The sequence below is a fragment of the Chiloscyllium punctatum genome, chromosome 17 (assembly GCF_047496795.1).
Source record: "Chiloscyllium punctatum isolate Juve2018m chromosome 17, sChiPun1.3, whole genome shotgun sequence".
In the NCBI taxonomy this organism is placed as follows: Eukaryota; Metazoa; Chordata; class Chondrichthyes; order Orectolobiformes; family Hemiscylliidae; genus Chiloscyllium; species Chiloscyllium punctatum.
The window spans coordinates 44,209,200-44,223,908 of record NC_092755.1 but is presented as its reverse complement, the minus strand read 5'-3'; the positions used below and the strand labels follow the sequence as shown (position 1 = coordinate 44,223,908).

Below are 14,709 nucleotides of genomic sequence, written 5' to 3'. Positions count from 1 at the left end.
TTTGGAAGCTTAAAAAGGTAAATGCAGTAGGTTGTTTCCTGTGTGGGAGAGTGTAAGACCAGGAGGCATAATCTCAGAGTAGGGGGTTTCCAGTTAGGACAGAGCTGAGGAGGAAATATTACTCACAGATGGTAGTAAATCTGTAGAAATCTTTACCACAGAAAACTGTAGGGGCAGGTTGTTAAATATATTCAATGCTGATCTGAGATTTTTAATCAGTAAGGAAATCAAGAGTTATGGGGAAAGTCAGGAAAGCGGACATTTACCAGATCAGCCAAGATTTCATTGACTGGTTGAACAGTCTCAATGGGCCAAATGTTCTTACTTATTATGTTCAGTTTTGGGGATTATTATGGGATTTTGGGGCTTTCTGATCAGCATTATTATAGGATGCTTCAGGACTTTCTAGGATGTTTCTGTCTGATTATTATACCATGATTAGGGATTCAAATGGTCTTTCTTGATTATAATTGGCTGTATGGGGGTGGTGGTCTGATTGGATTATTATGGGATGTTTGGAGAATATTGTGGATTTTTGTGATGTATGATTATTACAGAATCATAGAATCCCTACAGTGTGGAAGCAGGCCATTCAGGCTATCAAGTCCACACTGACCCTCCAAAGAGTATCCCTTGCAGACCCAATCCCTGTAACCTTACATTTCCCATGACTAAGCCACCTAGTCTGGACATCCGTGGACACTATGGGTAATTTATCATAGCCAATCCACCTAACCAGCACATCTTTGGTCTGTTGGAGCAAACCAGAGCACCTAGAAGAAACCCACACAGACACAGGGAGAATATGCTACCTTCACACAGATAGACACCTGAGGGTGGTATTGAATCTGGGTCCCTGGCACTGTGAGGCAGAAATGCTAACCACTTGCTATCATGCCATTATCAAGGGATGTTTTTGTGATTATTATGGTACATTTGGAAATTATTACAGGACATTTGAGGATTATTATGGACTCCTTTCGGAATTTTTACGGGACGTTTTTGGGTTACTATGGATTATTGTTTGGGGGATGTTTCTGATTGGGATTACTATGGGATGTTTGTGGATTATTCTGGGCTGCTTTGGAATTTTTCTAGGATGTTTATGTGATTATTGTGGACTGTTATTTTGGGGAGGTTCTGATTTGGATCAGTATGGGATGCTTTTGTTATTATCATGGGCTGCTTTTGAGATTATTATGAACTGTTATTTGGGGAGGTTCTCATTTTGATCATTATGGGATGGTTTTGTGACTATTATACAACACTTTTAAGATTATTATTAGATTAGATTACTTACAGTCTGGAAACAGGCCCTTTGGCCGAACAAGTCCACACCGCCCTGCCGAAGTGTAACCCACCCATACCCCTACATTTACCCCTTACCTAACACTACAGGCAATTTAGCATGGCCAATTCACCTGGCCTGCACATCTTTGGACTGTGGGAGGAAACCGGAGCACCCGGAGGAAACCTACACAGATACGGGGGAAATGTACAAACTCCACACAGTCAGTCACCTGAGGCGGGAATTGAACCCGTATCTCTGGCGCTGTGAGGCAGCAGTGCTAACCACTGTGCCACCGTATGGATTGTTTTTGTGTGGTGTTTCAGATTTTGATCATTATGGAGTGTTTCTGCGATTTTTATAGGATATTTTTGCGCTTATTATGAACTGTGATGAGAGATTCTGACATGGATTATTATGGGATGGTTGGTGATTGTTATGGACTGTTTTTGCGAAGGATGGGTTATGATTGGGATTATTATGGGATGTGTTGTGATCGTCCTGGGATTTTTAAATGAGTATTATGGACTATTATTTGAGGAGGAGACTGATTTCAATTATTTTGGACGTGTGGTGATTATTATGGACTGTAATGGGAGAGGAGTGTCTGATTTGGATTATTATGGAACATTTGATGATTATTCTGGGATGTTTTTGTTACTGAGGATCTGATTTGGATTATTATGGGATGTTTGATTATTATGGGATGTCTCTGGCCTATGTACTGGGTTGTTGGACTCTGACGCATGCGCAGTGCCGGGCGGGGGGGGCAAGATGGCGGCGAGTAAAACGTTCGGCCAGAAGCCGGTGAAATTCCAGCTGGAGGAGGCGGGAGAGTGGTACATGATCGGCTCAGAGGTGAGATACAGCCCGGGAATGACTGTCACTGACAAGGGCCCGCAGAACGAGAGCTCACCCCCATAGATACCACCTTCATTCACCCCGTTCCGGCCTCAGATAGCTCCCTCCGCCCCCCTCAACCCCCCCCGATACCACCCCACCCCTACCCCCCCCACCCCCCACCCCCTACCCTCCCCCTCCCCCTCCCCCACCCCTACCCCCCCCACCCCCTCCCCCACCCCCACCCCCTACCCTCCCCCACCCCCTCCCCCTCCCCCACCCCCCACCCCCCACCCCTACTCTCCCCACCCCCCACCCCTACCGTCCCCCCCACCCTCCCTAACCACCCCCCCACCCTCCCTAACCACCCCCCCACTCACTACCCACCCCCCCACTCCGTTCCCTCCACTCCCCCTCCACCCCCTACCCACCCCCAACCCGCCCTACCCACCCCACCCTGCCCCTGCCCCTGCGCCCCCCCCCAACCGCCCCCCCACCCCCACCCCCACCCTGGCACCTCCCCCACCCCACCCCCACCCTGGCCCCCTCCCTCCCGCCCCACCCCCGGCCCCCGCACCCCCCCCTGGCCCCCTCCCCACCCCTGGCCCCCTCCCCACCCCTCCCCACCCCTCCCCACCCCTGGCCCCCTCCCCACCCCTGGCCCCCCCCCTCCCCACCCCTGGCCCCCTCCCCCCCCCTCCCCACCCCTCCCCACCCCTCCCCACCCCTGGCCCCCTCCACCCCCCGGCCCCCTCCACCCCCCGGCCCCCTCCCCCTGGCCCCCTCCCCCCCCCTCCCCCCCCCTCCCCCCCCCTCTCCCTCTCCCCCCCTCCCCCTCTCCCCCTCGCCCCACCCCTGGCCCCCGCCCCCTCGCCCCACCCCCCACCCCTGGCCCCCGCCCCCTCACCCCACCCCCTCGCCCCACCCCCCACCCCTGGCCCTCTCCCCCTCGCCCCACCCCTGGCCCCCTCCCCCTCGCCCCCCCCCTCTTCTCCCCCCCCCCCTCTTCTCCCCCCCCCCTCTTCTCCCCCCCCCCTCTTCTCCCCCCCCCCCTCTTCTCCCCCCCCCCTCTTCTCCCCCCCCCCCTCTTCTCCCCCCCCCCCTCTTCTCCCCCCCCCCTCTTCTCCCCCCCCCCCTCTTCTCCCCCCCCCCCTCTTCTCCCCCCCCCCTCTTCTCCCCCCCCCCTCTTCTCCCCCCCCCCCCTCTTCTCCCCCCCCCCTCTTCTCCCCCCCCCCTCTTCTCCCCCCCCCCTCTTCTCTCCCCCCCCCTCTTCTCCCCCCCCCCCCCTTCTCCCCCCCCTCCTTCTCCCCCCCCCCCTGGCCCCACCCCTGGCCCCCTCCCCCTCGCCCCACCCCTGGCCCCCTCCCCTGGCCCCCTCCCCCTCGCCCCACCCCTGGCCCCCTCCCCTGGCCCCCTCCCCCTCGCCCCACCCCTGGCCCCCTCCCCCCTCGCCCCACCCCTGGCCCCCTCCCCCTCGCCCCACCCCTGGCCCCCTCCCCCTCGCACCACCCCTGGCCCCACCCCTGGCCCCCTCCCCCTCGCCCCACCCCTGGCCCCCTCCCCTGGCCCCCTCCCCTGGCCCCCTCCCCCTCGGCCCACCCCTGGCCCCCTCCCCCGGCCCCCTCCCCCTCGCCCCACCCCCGGCCCCCTCCCCCTCGCCCCACCCCTGGCCCCCTCCCCCTCGCCACACCCCTGGCCCCCTCCCCCTCGCCCCACCCCTGGCCCCCTCCCCCTCGCCCCACCCCTGGCCCCCTCCCCCCTCGCCCCACCCCTGGCCCCCTCCCCCTCGCCCCACCCCTGGCCCCCTCCCCCTCGCCCCACTCCTGGCCCCCTCCCCCTCGCCCCACCCCTGGCCCCCTCCCCCTCGCCCCACCCCTGGCCCCCTCCCCCTCCCCCTCGCCCCACCCCCTCGCCCCACCCCTGGCCACCCCCCCCTCTTCTCCCCCCCCCCCTCTTCTCCCCCCCCCCTCTTCTCCCCCCCCCCCTCTTCTCCCCCCCCCCTCTTCTCCCCCCCCCCTCTTCTCCCCCCCCCTCTTCTCCCCCCCCCTCTTCTCCCCCCCCCTCTTCTCCCCCCCCTTCTTCTCCCCCCCCCTCTTCTCCCCCCCCTCTTCTCCCCCCCCCTCTTCTCCCCCCCCCTCTTCTCCCCCCCCCCTCTTCTCCCCCCCCCTCTTCTCCCCCCCCCTCTTCTCCCCCCCCCTCTTCTCCCCCCCCCCTTCTCCCCCCCCCCTTCTCCCCCCCCCCTTCTCCCCCCCCCCTTCTCCCCCCCCCCCTCTTCTCCCCCCCCCTCTTCTCCCCCCCCCCCTCTTCTCCCCCCCCCCCTCTTCTCCCCCCCCCCTCTTCTCCCCCCCCCCTCTTCTCCCCCCCCCCTCTTCTCCCCCCCCCCTCTTCTCCCCCCCCCCTCTTCTCCCCCCCCCCTCTTCTCCCCCCCCCCTCTTCTCCCCCCCCCCTCTTCTCCCCCCCCCCTCTTCTCCCCCCCCCCTCTTCTCCCCCCCCCTCTTCTCCCCCCCCCTCTTCTCCCCCCCCCTCTTCTCCCCCCCCCTCTTCTCCCCCCCCCTTCTCCCCCCCCTCTTCTCCCCCCCCCTCTTCTCTCCCCCCCCCCTCTTCTCCCCCCCTCTTCCCCCCCCCCTCTTCTCCCCCCCCCTCTTCTCCCCCCCCTCTTCTCCCCCCCCCTCTTCTCCCCCCCCTTCTCCCTCCCCCCCCCCCTTCTCCCTCCCCCCCCCTTCTCCCCCCCCTTCTCCCCCCCCCTTCTCCCCCCCCCTTCTCCCCCCCCCCCTTCTCCCCCCCCCTTCTCCCCCCCCCTTCTCCCCCCCCCCCTTCTCCCCCCCCCCTTCTCCCCCCCCCCTTCTCCCCCCCCCTTCTCCCCCCCCCCTTCTCCCCCCCCCCTTCTCCCCCCCCCCTTCTCCCCCCCCCCCCTTCTCCCCCCCCCCCCTTCTCCCCCCCCCCTTCTCCCCCCCCTCCTTCTCCCCCCCCCCCTTCTCCCCCCCCCCTTCTCCCCCCCCCCCTTCTCCCCCCCCCTCTTCTCCCCCCCCCCTCTTCTCCCCCCCCCCCTCTTCTCCCCCCCCCCTCTTCTCCCCCCCCCTCTTCTCCCCCCCCCTCTTCTCCCCCCCCCCCTTCTCCCCCCCCCCTTCTCCCCCCCCCCCTTCTCCCCCCCCCCTCTTCTCCCCCCCCCTCTTCTCCCCTCCCCCCCCCTCCCCCCCCCTCCCCCCCCCCTCCCCCCCCCCTTCCCCCCCCTCCCCTCCCCCCTCCCCCCCCCTCTCCTCCCCCCCCCTCCCCCCTCCCCCCCCCCTCCCCCCCCCCTCCCCCCCCCTCTGTTTCAGCCCCTCTGTTTCAGCCCCTCTGTTTCAGCCCCTCTGTTTCAGCCCCTCTGTTTCAGCCCCTCTGTTTCAGCCCCTCTGTTTCAGCCCCTCTGTTTCAGCCCCTCTGTTTCAGCCCCTCTGTTTCAGCCCCTCTGTTTCAGCCCCTCTGTTTCAGCCCCTCTGTTTCAGCCCCTCTGTTTCAGCCCCTCTGTTTAAGCCCCTCTGTTTAAGCCCCTCTGTTTCTCGCTGGGCTGAATTGCTCTTTCACCACTGTCGGGATTCTATGATTGAATTGAACATTGACTTGAGAGTGGGAAGTCTTTAGTTTGTGACATGACTGGGGGTCAGTCATGGATTCACTGGTGCTGTGTCAAGTTAGAAGGTCTCACGGGTTGGCTTAGAACGTAGAACGCTACAGCACAGGAATGCGCACTGGCCCACAATGTCGTGCCGAACAGGATGCCAAATTAAACCTGTCTGTTCTGATTGCCCTTGGTCCATATCTAATCATTTCCTTGCATGTTCGTGTGCTTATCTAAAAGTCCCTTAAACGCCCTTATTGTATCTGCCTCCAAAGTTACCCCTCACATCTCCTTTGAATTTTCCTCCTCTTGCTTTAAATGCATTACACATTTCAACTCAGAGTTGACGGTCAGAATCTTTTTCCCTCAATCTATGCATCTCATAATTTTATAGACTTCCATCAAGCCTTCCCTCAACCTCTGCCACTCCAGAGAAAGCAACTTGAGTTTCTCTAGCCTCTCCTTATAGCTCATAACCTCCAATCCAGGCGGCATCCTGGTAAACCTCTTCAACACCCTCTCCAAAGCCTCCACATCCTTCTATAATGTGGCATCTGGAATTGAATGCAATACACCAGATGTGGCCTAACCAAAGTCTTACAAAGCTGCACTCGGACATTGGATCTTGCAGAAAAGAGGAAGTTCCTGCTGCATTTAGTGAAGTAAGTTTGCTTTTTCCTTTGCAATCTGCAGCAAACACTGTCACTTCTCCGGGCTATTGTTGTGGGAGTGCTGTGTGAGAATTTTTTTTAACTCTTGTTTATAAACCTGTTGAGATGATGGTGTAAGTTCTTTCACAAACTCTCTCTGTCTCAGGTTGGTAACTACTTGCGCATGTTCAGGGGTTCCCTGTACAAAAGATACCCATCTCTGTGTCGCCGACTAGCTACAGTTGAAGAAAGAAAGAAGATTGTGGCATCCTCACATGGTAGGTGTCTATATTTCTGTTGTGATGTGACTGGTCAGTCAGTTATTGCTGAAAGGACACCAATTTGCAATGCTCCTGTCAGGTAAAGTGTTTTATATTTATTAGTCTCCACCAGCTCTCCTGAAGATGCTGATTCTCTCTGCAATATTACTACCAGGATCATACCTGAACGTTAGCTCATTAATTCTGTGTGGTGGGAAGTATGTTGGCCTTCTTTTCAAGTGTGGAGGCTGTCACACCATTGCAACCCCTCTCACCTGCATTTTCAAATGGAGATCAGTGGATAGTCACTGTGATTTATGGCTTCATTCATTCCCAGAACCCAACTCTGAACCTTTTCATCAAGCCCATGGCTGAAAAAAGCTAACTCAGCACAAGTCAGGAATTTTACCGAACTGGAAATAAGCCTGCTAGTGGTGGGATGTGCTGATAATGTTGCTATTTTACCATTTTAAAATTGCTCACCCTAGTGTCTAAGTCTCGATCTGTTCCAATACTTGAACTGCATTGCAGAACCCACCACAGGAGCAACTCTGAGGAATCTGCATTGTCATCAATCTTAAGTTCACTGTAGAGGAGAGGGAACCAACCACGTAGAGGAGAGGGAACCAACCACTAGATTCTGCTTTTGATGGAATTGAATTTAATGAGCAATTTATTTCTCCCTCTCTGCAATGGTGCTGGGACTGCTTGAGATTCTAGTGACTCAATTTTAAGCTTTTTGTAATGAAATATGGTTTAGTGAGTTTTGAGAAGATTTGTAGCTCAGGTTGAGGTTCTGGATATAAGTTTGCTTCACTGAGCTGGAAGGTTTGGTTTCAGACGTTCGTTGCCATACTAGGTAACATCATCAGTGAGGAGAAAGTGAGGACTGCAGATGCTGGAGATCAGAGCTGAAAAATGTGTTGCTGGAAAAGCGCAGCAGGTCAGGCAGCATCCTGAAGAAGGGCTTATGCCCGAAACATCGATTCTCTTGCTCCTTGGATGCTGCCTGACTGGCTGCGCTTTTCCAGCAACACATTTTTCAACATTATCAGTGAGCCTCCGGTGAAGCACTGGTAGTTTGGCCCACTTTTTATTTGTATTTAGGTTACCTGGGTTGGTGATGTCATTTCCTGCAGTGATAGCATTTCCTGTTCTTTTTCTTAGGGGTGGTAGAAGGGGTCTAACTGGATGTGTTTGTTGATAGAGTTCTGGTTGGAATGCCATGCTTCTAGGAATTCTCGTGTGTGTCTTTGTTTGCTTGTCCTAGGATGGATATGTTCTCCCAGTCGAAGTGGTGTCCTTCTGCATCTGTATGTTGTCATTTACAAATCGCCTTGCAAGGACTGTAACAAACACTACGTTGGACAAACAGGCAGAAAACTAGCCATCAGGATACGTGAACATCAACTAGCCACAAAAAGATATGACCCACTCTCATTAGTATCTATTTCACACTATTTCTGCCTGTTTGTCCAACGTAGTGTTTGTTACAGTTCTTGCAAGGTGTTTTGTAAATGACAACGTACAGATGGCGGAAGGACACCACTTCGACTGGGACAACATATCCATCCTAGGACAAGCCAAACAGAGACGCACAAGAGAATTCCTAGAAGCATGGCATTCCAACCAGAACTCTATCAACAAACGCATTGACTTGGATCCCAATTACCACCCTCTGAGAAATGACATCACCAATTCAAGGAAACCCAAACATGTAAATAAAGAGCGGGCCATACCACCAGTGCTTCATCAGAGGATCAATGATGTTACCTAGTGTGGTGACGAAACGTCTGAAAACAAACATTCCAGCTCAGTGAGCAAACTCACATCCAGAAATATGAGTGTTGCTGCCTGGGCCAGCATGTATCGCCCGTCTGTACTCTTAAGTAATTGGTGAACTGCCTTGACCCACTTCAGTTCACTTGATTGCAGGATATTGAACCAGTGATATGTTTCCAATTGAGGGTGATGAGAAAGTTGTGGGTAATGGTGTTCCCATGTATGTGCTGCTTTGTGCAACATGGTGTTAGAGGTTGCTGGTTTGGAAGGTGCTATAGAAGGGGCCTTTAGTGAGTTGCTGCGATCTATTTTGCAGGTGATGCACACTGCTGCCACTGCAGGGGTGAAGGGAGTGAATATTGAAGATTGTGGATGGGGTGCCAGTCAAGCACACTGTTTTCTCTGGATGGTGTCAAGCTTCTAAAGTGTTGTTATCCACATCTAGGCAAGTGGAGAGTATTCCAGCACGGACAGGGGATGACAAAGTGGCTCAGGCTAAGCACTGCTGCCTCAGTGTCAGAGTATTCCATTACGCCCGGGTTTGATTCCAGCATCGGGCTATTGTGCAAACTCCACGCAGACGTTCTCCCGTTTCCACATGGATTTCTTTCGGGTGTTCCGGTTTCCTCCCACAGTCCAAAGATGTGCAGATTAGGTGGATTGGCAGTGCTGAATTGCCCATTGTCTGGGGATATGCAGGATAGTTGGATTAGCCACTGGAAATGCAGGGTTATAGCGTAGGAGGGTGGATCTATGCGGGATGCACTTTGGAGGGTCAGTGTGGACGTGAGCTGACTGGCTTGCTTCCCCATTAGGGATTGGAACAGGATAGGAACTGTGACAGGATAAATGGAGGAAGGATGTTCCCAATGGGGAGTCTAGAACCAGAAGTTACAGTTTAAGGAGAGAGGATATAGAATTAGGTTTTATTGTCATGTGTATTCAAGTATAGGGATATCGAATTGCTTACAATGTCACCATTGACAACGCCATCTTAGGTTCCAGGTACCTAGGTAAAAAGTAGAAAAATGAAGAAATAAGTTAAAAGTTCAACATTACACTTAGTGTCAGGTATACAAAGTTAAAAATTACATAGCACCAGGTTATAGTCCGACAGGTTTATTTGGAAAGCACTAGCTTTTGGAGCACTTGCTCCTTCATCATGTGGTTGTGGAGTATAAGATCATAGGATACAGAATTTATAGCAAAAGTTTGCAGTGTGACGTAATTGAAATTATGTATTGAAGAAGACTTGAAGAGTTTGTTAAATTTCTCATCTTTTAGAAGTTTCAGTTCTTTCATATGTAAATTCCAGAACTTTCTTAAAGTTACATTCTCGAGTGAACTTTATCAATAGGTGCCGTGTTGGTCCAGATAATACATTGAAGGTGTGAGGCCGTCTGTGCCCCAAAGTTCAGACTGATTCTAATCTAAAAAAGGGATTTACTGAATCTTACATGGATTCATGCAGTTTTTGAGTAAAGTACAAATTCACGCCACAAACTTATATGTGAGGGTGTGTGTGCGGGGGGTGCTTATGAGTGTAAGAGTGTGTGTGTAAAAGGGTATAAGTCTGTGAGAAAGTGTGTCTAAGTGCCGAGCAGAGACTATGGCAACAAATGAATGGACACTGCACAACAATCAACAGACAAGAGTGTTCCCTCTCAGTCGGAGAACACTTAAGTGGTCTGGGACATTCGACCTCGGACCTTGGGGTGATCATCTTCCAAAGTGGACTTCAGGACAGGCAGTAACGCAAAGTGGCCGAGCAGAGGTTGATAGCCAAGTTCAGTACTCATAGGGATGGCCTCAACTGGGACCTGGGGTTCCTATCACAGTACAGGTGACTCCACGCACTACATGCACATACACACAGACAGCTACACACGTACACTCACACAGACTCCTATAGATCCTTACACTCATGCAGACCCTCTCTCATACGCTCACACATACACCTCTCTCAGATTTATACCCCTTTACACTCTCACTCTCGCACAGACGCTCATACCGCCCTGCGTGCACACATGTTTGTTGGGTGAATATGTACTTGCAGAATTACATTTTATTCTGCTCAAAAACTGCATGAATCCATGTAAGATTCAGTAAATCCCTTTTTTTAGATTAGAATCAGTCTGAACATTGGGGCACAGATGGCCTCACACCTTCAATGCATTATCTGGACCAACACGGCACCTATTGATAATGTTCACTTGCGAATGTAACTTTAAGAAAGTTCTGGAATTTACATGTGAAAGAACTGAAGCCAACATGCCCATTCTGAAAGGTGAGAGACTTAACAAACGTTCCACGTCTGATATAATTTCAGTTACGTCACACTGTAACCTTTTGCTCTAAATTCTGTATCCTATGATCTTATACTCCACAGCCACCTGATGAAGGAGCAGCACTCTGAAAGCTAGTGCTTCCAATTAAACCTATCGGACTATAACCTGGTGCTGTGTGATTTTTAACTTTGTACACCCCAGTCCAACACCGGCGCCTCCAAATCTTGACTGTCGGGTATAAAATAGTAAATAAGAAATAAAGATAAAAGTTCCAAATCACAGTCCACCTTTAGTCTGTTCTCACTCCATACTGGGCATTCCCTGTGAGTACTTGATCTTTCTCCCAGGCTAGGATAACTTGTACTTGTCTTTTGACACTCTTAATTACCTGGAATGATTTTGTATCTCTCTGCACGTAAACTCTGTGCCTGTGTGCTTCCTTCCACTTCACCTGACAAAGCAGCAGTGCTCCGAAACCTTATGATTTTGAATAAACCTGTTGGACTAGAATATAAAAGCAGGGATGTACTTCTGAGGCTTTATAAAGCTCTGGTCAGACCACATTTAGAGTATTGTGAGCAATTTTGGGCCCCATACCTCAGCAAAGATGTATTGGCCCTGGAGTGGGTCCAGAGGAGGTTCATGAGAATGATCCCAGGAATCAAAGACTTAACATATGAGGACCTTTTGAAGACTCTGGGACTATACTCGATGGGAGTTTAGAAGGATGAGGGGGGATCTGATTTATACTTTCAGAATATTGAATGGTTGGGAAGATGTCTCCATTGGCAGGAGAGACAAGGCCCTGAGTGGACAGCCTTAGAGTAAAGGGAAGACCTTTCAGAACGGAGCTAAGGAGAAGCCTCTTTCGCCAGAGAGTGGTGAACCTGTGGAATTCATTGTCACAGAAGGTTGTGGAGGTCAGGTCATTGAGTATATTTAAAACAGATAAGTTCTTGATTGCCATGGGGTTCAAAGGTGACAGGTAGAAAGTGGGAAAATGGGGTTGAGAAACCCATCAGCCATGACTGAATAGTAGAGCAAACTCGATGGGCAGAATGGCCTAATTTCTGCTCCTATGTCTTATAGACAATAACCTGGTGACTTCTAACTTTGAAAAGATAGTGAAAGCAGCTTTGGTAATGACGTTTCAAATAATTAGCCAATTCCTATTCAAAGGAAAATTTTGCAGGTTTGTGGGTAAAGTGTGTGGGGGTGGGACTCATTCTTTAAAACTCCTTTTAAGAACCAGCATGGGCACAGTGGATCTCTTTTTTTTTCGCTGTAATGTTCTGACAGAGATATAACCAGCTACTGTCCTGGATAATTTGTCCTCAGCAGGATTAGGTGAAATGGCCATGCTAAATTGCCCATAGTGATCAGGGATGTGTAGTTTAGGTGCATTAGGCAGGGTAAATATAGAGTAATAGGGTAGCGGAATGGGTTTGGGTGGGTTACTGTTCAGAAGGTCAGTATGGATTTGTTGGGCTGAAGGACCTTTCCACACTATAGGGATTCTGTGATTTTTCAGTTTCTTCTTTCTGGCCTTTTATACTGTGCTTCTTTAGGTATGACTGCAACAGCGAGTGTTAGCAGAGAGCTCCATTAACTCTGAATACTGAGCAGGTGTGGGAACCATACTTATGTTTCAAATCCCTCCCATCCAAAGGTGCAAAGGATGTTTTTAATATCCCCCTTTCATTTGATGTACTGCTATGTAACTAGCCTGTGACCCTTGTTTGACCTGTTTAAATGTTTTGAATTGATGTGCTCATGTGGAGAGCCAGTGCAGATACAGTAGGCTGAATTGTTGCCTCCTGTATTATAACAATTCTGAGACTCGGTGATGTGTTAATTAAATACTTGATGAATTATAGAGTCATTGAGGTTTACAGCTTGGAAACAGACCCTTCGAGCTAACTTGTGCATGCTGACCAGATGTCCTAAATTAATCAAGTCCCATTTGCCAGCACTTGGCCCATATTCCTGTAAACCCTTCCTATTCATATACCCATCCAGGTGCCTTTCAAATGTTATAAATGTACCAGCCTCCACCACTTCCTCTGGCAGTTCATTCCATATACACACCACCCTCTGAGTGAAACGTTGCACCTTAAGCCTCTTAAGTCTTTTCCATCTGACCCTAAACTTTTGTCCTCTAGTTCTGGACTGGTGCACGTCCACACACTGAAAGTCACATTATTTCTATAAATGACAGAATTGCCACATCCGTAACGAAATGATTCCAGTTTAATGGGAGATAGGTCTATGGATTCCCTTAAGCTCTTCTGAGGTTTCTGGCAGTCATGTGACCATTAATACATAGGGAAAGCAGGCCCCATGGAGGATGGGAAAATGGCAGGGCCCACAAATGAGTGTGGGTGTTGGGGAGAGCTCGTGTTTCACAGAGGGAGGAATAGGCTCCGATGTGTGATTAGTACAGCACAGCAGGCTGGTGCTTTGTGGGAGCCAGTTAGTACTGGGTATGAGGGTAAGCCATGGAGTGGCAGTGGAGGTGCACTCGTGTGGAGTTTCAATCAGGAGATCTTTCCTGGGTCAGGTAGTCAGGAATTGAGGAAGGGATTGGGGATTTGGAGATGATAATGAGAGGACTTGCAAAGCGTAACTGGGAGACTGAAAGTACAGAACTCCAGAAGTTTGCTCTTTTCTCAGGTTTTAGATTAAAACAGTACATTTGAAGTATTTATATTGTGTTTTTTTAATTGATCAGATCATGGTTATACCACTTTAGCTACCAGCGTGACGCTTCTTAAAGCTGCGGAGGTGGAGGAAATCCTAGAGGGAAATGATGAGAAGTACAAAGCCATCTCGATCAGCACTGAACCACCTGCCTATCTCAGGTACTAACTGTATCTAACACTGACCCAGTACAGTACACATACACACAGGTATTACCTGCTTCACTGTAGTATGTATCTAACAGATGTAGTATACTATCACAGATGTAGTACAGTACTCTGACACTGAACCATCATCTGTCTGATGTGTCTATATCTTGTACTGACCCAGTACAACACACACACTCACTGAGTCATCACCTGTTTCACTTCTACCTGATTCTGACAAGCATAGTACTGTACACTTTCACACTGAGCCATCATCTATGTGCTATCTGTATCTAAGTGACATGGTGTAGTACACACAAACTGAATCATCACCTATCTCTGTCCTGCCTGTATCTAACACTCACAAAGAACCATCACCTGTGTACTATCTGTATCTAAGACTGATGTGGTCAAGTACACTCAAACTAAACCATTACCACTCTCTGCTGTCTGTATCTAACTCTGTTGTAGCACAGTGCATGTTCACAGTCATCACCAATCACAGTGTTGTCTGTATCTAACACTGACCCAGGGCAGTACACATTGACACTAAACTCTCATTAATTTGGAGAGTTAATGCTGAGTCTCTGCTGGTTTGTAGGAATAGTGTTTTTTCTATGTTGCTTTGTATTATTAGTATTGGGGGATTATGGGTTTGGAGACACAGCCCTCGGTCTGTGCTGGTTTGTAGGATTAGTATTGGGGTAGTGCTGGCTAGCACAATCAGTGCAACAGTTAGCACAGATGGCTACATAGCTAGATTGCAATGCAAATTGTTGCCAACAACGTAGGTTTGATTTCTGCACTGGCTGAGGTTACCATGTCCTCCTTGATCTCTTCTACTCACCTGAGGCATGATGATCCTCAGGTATAACCACAATCCAGTTGTATGTGTCTCTCTCATTCTAGTAAGTAAGCAGCCCTATGGTCCCATAAGTCCATGGCAACTTTACCTTTACCATTAGTGCTGATTTATAGGATTAGGTAGTGTTGGTTTGTAAGATGAATGCTGGCTTGGAGGTTGAGTGCCATGGTTAGCGCAGATGGCTGGGCAGCTGATTTGTGATGGAGGGTAATGTGAACATTGTGGGTTCAATTCCTGTGTTGGCTGAAGTCATTATGAAGGTCTGTCCTCCTCAACCTCTCTCCCTCAACTG

General features: G+C 51.3%; 1 protein-coding gene across 4 annotated transcripts in view; it reads left to right on the top strand.

Moving 5' to 3' along the window:
• The first annotated feature begins 2,041 nt into the window (after positions 1-2,041).
• The window catches only part of LOC140487773 (SWI/SNF-related matrix-associated actin-dependent regulator of chromatin subfamily B member 1-A), a 34,228-nt gene continuing 21,560 nt past the window's right edge, over positions 2,042-14,709 (top strand). Inside the window, exons 1-4 of one of the 4 annotated variants that reach the window (XM_072587018.1) lie at positions 2,047-2,146; positions 6,121-6,388; positions 6,543-6,654; positions 13,459-13,567. In XM_072587018.1, coding sequence (XP_072443119.1) covers positions 6,272-6,388; positions 6,543-6,654; positions 13,459-13,567 — 338 coding nt within the window. In that variant the 5' untranslated portion in view covers positions 2,047-2,146; positions 6,121-6,271. Of the gene's footprint in view, positions 2,147-6,120; positions 6,389-6,542; positions 6,655-13,437; positions 13,568-14,709 lie in introns of all 4 variants that reach the window. The other 3 variants (XM_072587017.1, XM_072587021.1, XM_072587020.1) reach the window with 3 other exon arrangements.